This window comes from Microtus ochrogaster, chromosome 8, assembly GCF_000317375.1.
Source record: "Microtus ochrogaster isolate Prairie Vole_2 chromosome 8, MicOch1.0, whole genome shotgun sequence".
Lineage (NCBI taxonomy): Eukaryota > Metazoa > Chordata > Mammalia > Rodentia > Cricetidae > Microtus > Microtus ochrogaster.
In genome coordinates this window covers 20878893-20888942 of record NC_022015.1, presented here as the reverse complement: position 1 = coordinate 20888942, position 10050 = coordinate 20878893, and the positions used below count along the sequence as shown (strand labels likewise).

General features: G+C 45.0%; 1 protein-coding gene across 2 annotated transcripts in view; it reads right to left on the bottom strand.

Annotated features, from left to right (window-relative positions):
• Positions 1-4055: 4055 nt before the first annotated feature.
• Itgam (integrin subunit alpha M) overlaps positions 4056-10050 on the bottom strand; it is a 49688-nt gene continuing 43693 nt past the window's right edge. For both annotated transcript variants that reach the window (XM_005351336.3, XM_005351337.3), the window contains exons 22-30: positions 9484-9563; positions 8269-8352; positions 7939-8014; positions 6678-6785; positions 6447-6530; positions 6237-6350; positions 6053-6154; positions 5705-5815; positions 4056-5269 (exon numbers count right to left, since the gene is read on the bottom strand). In XM_005351336.3, coding sequence (XP_005351393.1) covers positions 5198-5269; positions 5705-5815; positions 6053-6154; positions 6237-6350; positions 6447-6530; positions 6678-6785; positions 7939-8014; positions 8269-8352; positions 9484-9563 — 831 coding nt within the window. In that variant the 3' untranslated portion in view covers positions 4056-5197. The remainder of the gene's footprint in view (positions 5270-5704; positions 5816-6052; positions 6155-6236; positions 6351-6446; positions 6531-6677; positions 6786-7938; positions 8015-8268; positions 8353-9483; positions 9564-10050) is intronic.

Sequence of the window (10050 nt, the reverse complement as noted above, 5' to 3'; positions counted from 1 at the left end):
TAATTTTCTTGGCTTGTTTCATCTGATATAAAAGTCTTTTTTAAAAACCTTTGCTATGGACACAATGTTTTATGTGAAATTCTGAGGCCTTCAGCACATTTCCAATCAATAATTGATCAATTTCTGCATACCTTGTGCTAGAGGACCTGGAAGATATGTATGGGATTGGATATGTGTTATATATATATATGGAATGATTCATATTCCTTATTGTATCTTTTAACTGAATAAATAATAAAGACAAATCTGTATCATCCGGTATAATTCAGCGGTTTCAGTATACAACACAACTCCTTTGGCATATTGCGAATCAGTTGAGAGGTTGATGGAGGAAGGCCATTGGTTAATTAAATAAAGAAGCTGCTTGCCCTGATAGGTTAGAACATAGGGGGAGGAGTGAATGGAGCAGAATTCTGGGCGGAAGAGGAAGTGAGGTCAGACTCCACAGCTCTCCTCTCAGAGAGACACGATGCTCCACTCCTGCGGGCAGAGGCGAGAGCTCTGCTCTCTGAGGCACACGCGATGAAGCTCCGACCCAGGATGGACGTTGGCTAGAATCTTCCCGGTAAGCGCACCTTGGGGTGCGACACATATGATTGGAAATGGGTTAGTCCAGGTGCGAGAGTTAGCCGAGAAAAGGGCTAGAGCTAAAGAGCCAAGCAGTGATTAAAAGAATACAGTGTCCGTGTAATTATTTCGGGTAAAGCTAGCCGGAGGCGGCCAGGGTGCGGCTGGAGTGGCGGGAAGCAGTCCGCCGCTCGTATTACTACAAGAGGTTCTTTAAAATCCCTTACTACCATGAGAATAGCATATAATTCTGACGTTTGTACAGGATCATAAGGACTTTAATCCACTTTAATTAAATTTTCTGACTTGTAACCTGCCTTCCTGATTTATTTGCATCAGTGTAGAATGTAGGAGCTCCAGTTATTGGTGTGTCCAATATAATTCAAGGAAGAATCCAGTTAGTTCTCTTTATAAGTTGAATTCACTTGCTTTTAGGACAAATATTGTTAATCTCTCCAAAAAATTACTACAAGTTCTTTGCCAGGGTTCACTTTCTTTCCATAATTTGTCAATTCCCTCATTATTAAAAGAGAATTATAATTTTTGCTGGGTCTATTACTGCTAATTGACAAAGCCTCTGTTTTTCTTTTATAATTAACTCAGAGTCCTTTTCCACACAAATTTTTAATTTTTTACTCAGCTTATGTGGCAATAAGATCCATTTTAAGATAACATCTTTCCTCTGCATTAAAATTCCTGTAGGGAAATGTTTGGAGGGTAATATGACCAGAATGCAGTTAAGATTCAGATTGACATGATCCGCATGTGTTTTCTCTTCAATTGAAGCCAATTCTCTCTCAGCTTCATCTAATAATTCCCTGGGACTGTTTAAGCCTTGTTACCATCTATGGTTTTGTTTAAATGAATCAGTCCATCAGATTTTATCCCAATAGTGAGCCATAGTTGGGAATTGTCTCCTAGCAATTTTTGGAAGTCATTAAGAGTCTGCAATTGATCTCTCCTAATTTGTACCTCTTGGGGTCTAATTTTTACAAACCTAATTTATAGTCTAAAAAATTAACAGAATCTCTTCTTCGTATTTTTAGGAGCAATTTATAATCCCCAACAAGGCAAAATTTTCTTTACTTTTTTAAGCATTCTTTCTAAACTATCTACATTTGAATCAGATAGCAAAATGTCATCCATGTAATAGTAAACTATAGATTCAGAAAATTGCTTGCATATCATTTATAATGACTGACTGACAAAATATTGGCACAGGGTGGGGCTATTTCCTGTGGGAGAATCTTCCACTGATATCTTCTAGCAGGCTGAGAATTAATAGAAGTAGGCACCATGAATACAAATTTTCTATCTTTTTCCTATAAAGGTATAATGAAAAAAACAATCTTTTAAATAAATAACTGTAAGAGGCCATCCTTTAGGTATTAGAGTAGGCAAAGGATTCCAGATTGTAGAGAGCCCATTGGCTGAATCACCTTAGTAGCAGCTCTTAAATCTGTTACCATTCTCCATTTTCCAGATTCCTTTTGAAGAACAAATACAGAATTCCAAGGGCTGGTTGATTCTTGAATATGCTGAGTATCTAGTTGCTCCTGTAACAGTTGTTCTAAAGCCTGCAGTTTCTCTGTTGTTAAAGGCCATTGCTTAACCCATACAGGTTTGCCTGTCAACTCTTAAAAGTAGGGCTATTGGTGCCTTTGAAAGATTAGCAGCTGCTGTGCCCTATTCTTGTACAACCCGAATAGTTGGTTACTGTTCTTTATAATATCTTGTAATATTTTCCCAGAAACATACATTAATTTATGATTTGTTTTGAAGATTGGGAAAATGTCAATCTGTGTATTCCATTGCCATAACAAATCATGTCCCCACAAATTCATTACTATGTTAGCCACATATGATCTTACTATTTTTCTCTGTCCCTCTAGCCCTATACATTTGACCAATCTTGCTTTCTGTTTTACCTGAGATAAAGTTCTGATTCCTAAAAACTAAACATTTATATCCTAAAAAGGTCAATTTGAATGCCAGATTGTGATGAAATTATTGTTACATTTGCGCCTGTGTCTACAAGACCTTCAATGACAATGCCATTTATTTGTATTTTTAATTTTGGTCTTTGTTCATTTATAGAAGTTTACCAAAATACTCGATTTATGGTTTCCCCTGAATTTTTTGTTCTCTCTTCTATAGCTGTTCTATTATCCAAAGCAGTATGGTTTCTTACAATAGGCATTAGGTTCTTTAATTGCTCTGGGAAGGAGTTTCCTCCATGATGGGAGGAAATGACCAAACCGGATTTGGCATAGGGACCTGCAAGAGGTCCCTCATGGAGTTTCCCAATGACAAAGAATTACCTTGACTGTCCCTCGTTGACCTACATTTATCAGCTCAGTGCCTGCCTTTTACACACCTTCTGCATAATCCAAAGGGAGGGTGTTCTGAAATGGATTATTCTTATAAAAAAAAATGTTTCTAGGAATGCCCTGTCTACAATCCCTTTTAAGGTGAACTTGTTTGCCACAATTACAACATTTGACATTTTAATTATTTCTCAAACCATCTAGAAATAGCCATCAGACTTTCCTGTATGTGCTCTTGCTAGCCAGTGCTGGCAATGCCTCAGCCAAGTCCCCACAGGCCTTTCTAGCTGTGCTCTTCCATCAGGCTTCCGACTGGCAGCACCTCTGGCTCTGGCCACCAGACCCTACTCCACTCACATTCATTGCAAGCAAGAAGAGTTAAGGGATTAACACTCTCCCACACACACGTGTGTGTGCGCGTGCATGCATGCGTGTGTGTGTATTATATAGCCTCAGTTGTGTGACTGTGTGAAAATGGTGCATGTGTACTCCACCTGCCCCTGGATGATACTCAGGTGTGTGCTATTCACTGTCTCCCAGCAGAATCAAGATCCAGAACTTCACAGGGCACTCCCATGGTCTGACATCTGCCTTCCATTCCCCAGATAAATCCCTCTAGCTGTAGGTATTTTGTGGGATGCTTTCTCACTTGAGTTCTTTGGGAGTGATACTGAGGATAAAGTCTAGGGCCTCACGCAAGCTAAGCAAGTGCTCAGTCACTAAACTGTAGCCCCAATCCTTGTTCAGCCATTTATTTTATCAACAAAGGTCTTGGTAAGTGATTTGGGCTGTCCTTAAACTTACTCTGTAGCTCAGGCTGCCCTTGAACTCACAAGCTTGTTGCTTCTGCCTTCTGAGTAGAAAGAACTATAAGTGTACACCACCAAGCTCATCTTCCTCTCTAATTTTTTCCAAGACAGGGTTTCTCTGCATAACAGCACTGGTTGTCCTGAAAGTCACTCTGTAGACCAGGCTGGTCTTGAATTCACAGAGATCCGCCTGCCTCTGCCTCCCAAGTGCTGGAATTAAATAAAGGCATGTATTACCACCACCCGGCTTTTCTAAAATCTTTATCTTAGAATCACTTCAAGTAGAAGTCAAATGTCTATAAATATATCAATAAATTATTGTGATAAATATGTAAAACTTAGATATGTACAATTTATTAATTCAGCATTGTTTGGGAGAGCAAGAAATTGAAATAATATATGCAAAGGAGACAGGTTAAATACATTGATATAGTCACATGGGGAGTACTGTACTCTGCAGCTACAGTTCTTTATAGCTTATAAAATTATTTGAGCATATTAATAAAAAGACAAGATATATAATAGTACAAAAATATGTTACCGTTCGTTTAAAACTCTGCGTGTGTGTGTGTGTGTGTGTGTGTGTGTGTGTGTGTGTGTGTATAGATACCTACAATCTTTCTGAAGTAGGTTCTAACCATACAGCCTTGAGCACCCCTGAGGAGGGAGTCTTTCACGATACACTTTTTAGATTGGTTTTTGCTTTGCCTTGGTTCTCAGTGCTGTAAACTGAGCCCAAGGCCTTACACCATGAACTACATTCCCAGCCTTTGCCATACATTCTCGAATGCCTTTCGGTTTTTGTACTGTGGACAGGTTAATCAATTTAAATATCTAAATTAATATTAAAACAATAAATAACTAGGTAGTGGGAGATTTCTCAGATTTCCTGGGTTTGGAGTGACAGATGGTTGAGAGCTGCTATGTGGTTACTGGGAATTGAACCCAGGTCCTCTGCAAGAGCAACAAGTGCCCTTCACCGCTGAGCCCTCTCTCCAATCCCTGGAAGATGTCTCATTCTTCACTGGACATTTTTGTTGGGCCACCCATTTTCTAGTCCAAGTCCAGCTTCTCTTGTATTCTCAGTACCTGGACTCTTGCAAGTCTGCAGCTCATCCATGCAAGAAAATACTTCCTTCAGAGAGGACAGCCACAGCATCTCACTATCCTTGCCCACAGGGTCCCATTGTCTTGCCCAGAGAAAAGTTCATTAGCGTTTGCCCTGACACAGTGGGAAACCCAAAAGATTCCTTTCCCTTGATGCGAGAGGACGCATTCAAGGCATTGCCCACATGCAGGAAATGTCTGAGCCCCACCACACACACAAACACACACACACACACACACACACACACACACACACAAACCATTCCTGTACAAGACACACTGCAACAGTCTCCTAGAGGGCATGTCTGTCCATCAGCCGTGGGACCTGGTGTTGGTCTGACCAGACCTGCTTGCTATTGCAGAGGTCACTCCGTGGAGAAAGGGCCTTTACTGAGGCGGGGCTTCTTGGGGAGCAGCTTCGTTCATCATGTCCTTGTACTGCCGCTTGAAGAAGCCAAACTGTCAGGGTAAAGACAGAGGGTAAGGCCACAGAGTCCACGGCTGCAGGTCAAGATCAGGGAGAACAGGAGAGACACAGACCATATCAGACAGCATGACCAAGCGGGACACAGAGTGACAGGATAGAGAAGAGACAGGACCTGGGGAAAGTCAGGCAGGGTGAGAAACAGCATCAGGCTAGGAAAGAGATATAAAATACAAGGCGAAGGCCTCCTTAAATAGTGACCCTTGTAAGCCGGGGCCATCCTAGCTGTTCTGCGCGTATCACGCTCATTTTCTTTGTTAGTTAATACTATTGTTTTACAACTGGAGAAATTGAGGTCTGAAGAGCCTCCAACTGGCCAAAAGTCATATAGTGAGCAGCAATACTGAGAGTCAGACCCAAGGACGGGGCTGCTAAGGAGGGGGAGGGGACAGAAATGAATCAAGGAGTACCTTGTACAGGCCGGCAGTGATGAGAGCCAAAAGAACCAGGCCCCCAATGGAGCTGCCCACAATAAGTGGTACAGGGTTGTGAACTTCATATGGTTCTACTTTGGTCTGCGTCTAGGGAAGAGAGGAACGAAAAGGGGTACAGCAGGGGAGATATGCCCCCAAATTTCTGGAGAGTTCCCTGAGCTCTAGGGCTACCCCCTCCCTGCAATCCACAAGACCCGGCTGCAGGCCTCGTTTCTCTTCCCATCTGCTTGTCTTGCCAACCCAGAGAGGAGATCAGCTGTCCAGCTTCCTCCTCCCTCCAGCTGCCCCGCTGCCCCTCCGCCCCACTGTGCCTGAGATGGGTACCTGGGACTTGACAAACATCCCCTGCCCTGGGAGCAGGGCAAAGACAGAGTCATTAAACACAATCTCGGCGGTGCTCACAAGCAGGAGGTGTTTATGAGAAGTCTGTGGAGAGAACAGAATGGGAGCCAGGCCTGGGCTCTGGGCTGTTATGGCTATACCCAGAAAGCCTCAAAACACAACCTACCTTGATATACCAGTCAAATGACAGCTTGCCCTTGAGGGTGACATTGAACATTTCCTGAGTGTTGAAGGACGGGAGGTCACACTGGATTCTCTTACAGACTGCAACCGAGCAGTTCTGGAAGAAAAGGCCAAAGACACAGCTGCCTAAGACTGGAGCAGACCACCGTGCCCGTGCGTGTGGCCTCGAGGCTGGCGTCCACCGTGTTCTTACCAGCACTGGGGCCTTCTCAAGCTCGTCCTGGAACTTGGAGTGAGGGGGGGATTTCTGCTCGGTGTGACAGGCATTTGAGAGGTTCTGAGGAAAGACAGACATTAAGAAGAGAGAGAAATGAGGGCTCTGGTCCCACCCAGAGGGTAACAGCCTGGGCCCAAGGGAGAGTCAGAAAAGGTGAGAAACAGGTCTTTGGAAAGACCTGACCTCTGGAGAGCCAGCTGGACTCACCTGGGAGAAGACGACCTGGGGATGGTCCCATATGGTCACCTTGTTCAGCTGGACGGGGATCCAGAAGACCACACTGATGGGGAGGCTCCTCTGGCCCAGGTTGTTGAACTGTATCAGAAAGGAGGGGGTGAGGGCTCTAGCCTTATGGCCCAGCTGGCTCTCAGAACTGGCTCCTCACTTCCTATAGCCCAGCACCACGAATAAGGCCTGAGCATCCTGCTCTCCTGTGAGACAGGAGCAAGGAAACAAATGCCAAACATAGACGTGTCCATCTCAAGTTCTAGCTCTGTCACTGGACAGCTGTGAGAATTTAGACATAGTTCATGTCTCTCTGACTCAGTTTCTCCATCTGAAAACAAGGAACAGCAAGAGTGTTCAGGGTCCTGACATAGGGCGTGTGTTTGTGTGTGTGTGCATGTATGTGTGTGTGTTGATATCCGTGTGCATCCATGTGTGTGAATGTGTGGATGTGCATACAAGTGTTTGTGTGTGAGTATGTGAATGTTCATCCGTGTGGATGTGTGTGTGTGAATGTGTGGATGTGTGGATGTGTGTGTGAATGTGTGGATGTGCATCTGTGTGTGTGTATGAGAGAGAGAGTGAGAAAGAGAGAGAGAGAGAGAGAGAGAGAGAGAGAGAGAGAGAGAGGATGTGCATCTGTGTGTATGGATGTATGTATGTGAATATGTGGATGTACATCTGTGTGTGTGCATGCATGTATGTGTGTGAGCATGTGGATATACATTTGTATCCGTGTGTGTACATGTGTGTATGTGAGCATGTGGGTATATATGTGTATCTGTATGTGTGCATCTGTATGTGTATGCATGTACGTATGTGTGTGTGCATGTGCATCTGTGTGTATATACATATGTGTATATAGATGTGTATGTACATATTGTGTGTCGATGTCCATGTGCATCTGTGTGCTAGCATGTATGTGAGAGTATGTACATGTGCATCCATGTGTGTGCACGTATGTTTATGAGTGTATGTGTGTGCACATGGATCTGTATGTGGTGTATGGTGTGAGTGCATATTATGCATGTATGTGTATGCGTGTGTGCATGTGTATATGTTTGTGTATCTGCACTGCACACTGTGTACATATCTGTGAGGGGGGAGTGTAGAACAAACTTAGAAGTGTGCCTGACACACAGGAAGCAAGGTATCCATGCTTCCCGCAACTGCTTCCTGCCCTCCCTTCATAGCAGCTTCCGTCCCAGCATCCCTCAGAACCCAGGCTTCCCCTGCTCCTCACCTGATACTGATGCTGTATGTCCTGACTGGTCATCTCTGAAGCTGTGAAGTTGAGGTATTTGGTAGAATTCTCATCACTAAGAGAAAAAAAGAGTAGATAACAGGTGACAGAACATGAAGGTGTCCTGCTTGGACATAACACACAGAGAACAGGTAGGGGACAATACAGCCCTTGAGGGCAGTGTCTATCATACTCTGTGTGGGTTTGGGCATGCAGGTGCGTGCGCACACACACACCCCATTCCTCCACACAGGCACACGGCATGTACACAGCACAATCACACAGCCGGCGGTCTCCAGCCTGACAGGGGAGAGCGGGGTGGAGCAGCACCTGGTAACAACCATGTAGACAGCGTACTTCACAGGCAGCTCCAACTGAGCCTCCGTTTTGTGGGTCCTGGACATGTTGTTCTCACTGAAAGGAAAGCAGGTCCTCAGCCAGCTCTAAGAACTGAGAGGGAGCCTCTCCGTGCCCCCCACTCCTCTCCGTGTCCCCCCACTCTGTGTCCACTCTGTCTGCGTGTCTGCTGTCCCCAAGGTCCTCTCCACCTCTGCTTTGCCAGGCCCTACTCACTCCAACAGCTACTGTGGCCTCTGACTGCTCCTCCCAGCCCCCACCCTTGCCCTAATATACAAGTAAATGTAACCATGTGTCTCCCGTAGTCTAAACAGCAAACTTCCTAGCAGAGCCCTCAGTGATCTCATGCTACCGCCATGTCTGACTGTCACCAGCTCTTTAAATCCTGCTTCATGTGCTCAAGCTACTGTTTTTTTTAAGGGGTGTGTGTGTGTGTGTGTGTGTGTGTGTGTGTGTGTGTGTTTGGGTGTACACAAGCCACAGTATACACTTGGAGGTCAGAAAACAACTTCTGAGAATTGGTTCGCTCCTCCACCACATGGGTTCCAAGGATTGAACTTGGGTCATTGGGCTTTGGCGGCCTCGCCTGATGAGCTAGCTCAGCAGTCTTTCTTATGTATTTTTACTAGATGTGGGTGGCGGGAGGGTCCATACACAGCGCCGCACATGTGTTACAGGGTGGAGGACACTTCCTGGAGTCAGCTCTCTCCTCCAGTTTCACATGGGTTGCAAGGATGGAACACGGGTCACCAGGCTTCACCCACTGAGCCATCTCACGGGCTGTGCTGGAGCATGCCCAGATACCTCCCAGTTCCGGGTCTTGCCCACTGCGTGCTGCCTGCTACCTTTAGGCCTTTGCTTGACTTAGTCCCAACCTAAATATGTTTTCTTCAGGGATCTTCTCAGAGCACTGGGCATCCCTACTTCCCCCACCCCCTCATCATTTATTTTAGACTATACAGTAATCACTCATTTCCTTGCCTATCCACGCCACTGAATGTCCATGAGGGTGACCACAACTGTCTTATCAACCACCGTGACCCCAGCAATGTCTGGCACATGGGTGGGTGCTCAATCAGTTTGTTGAATGAATAAAGTCATCCAAACAGAGAACCGATAGAAGGAAGAAAATGATTCATCCTGGCTGGGCCACAGAAGGGAGGGTGACCACGGAATGTGGGAACGTACCTGGTCACGTTGGCCTTGAGGAGCAGTTTGTTCCCAAGGGAAGCATCAGAGTCCACATCAAATGTGACATTAAAGGTGACCTAGAGATGGAGAATGGAAACGGTGATTTAAAATAGTAAAGAAAACACAGCACCACTGTCCACCAACCATTGAATGGGATAAATCAAACACGGCCTGCCCACGTAATAGAATATTGTTCGGAAATAAAAAGAAGAACTGACAAGCAAGTGATCCTGGAAAATACGATGTTGGTGAAAAGAAGTCAATCCCAGAGGACCACGCTGTATGTGTCTATGGATGAGAGATATCCAGGAGAGGTGAATCCATACAGAGAAGGTCGATTGGGAGGCCCCAGGAGCTATTAGCAAGGTCTCAGATTGAGCAGAGTGGCGGATGCAAACCTCTGAGAATACTTAAACGCCACTGAATTGTACACTGTGGGAGGTTTATGGGATCAATAAAGCCAGTTTGTAGAAAGGGGCAGCTTCTCCCTTAGGGTGAGGAAAAGGAAGAAGAAGAAGGAAGAAGAGGAAGAGGAAGAAGGAGGAGGAGGAGGAGGAGGAGGAG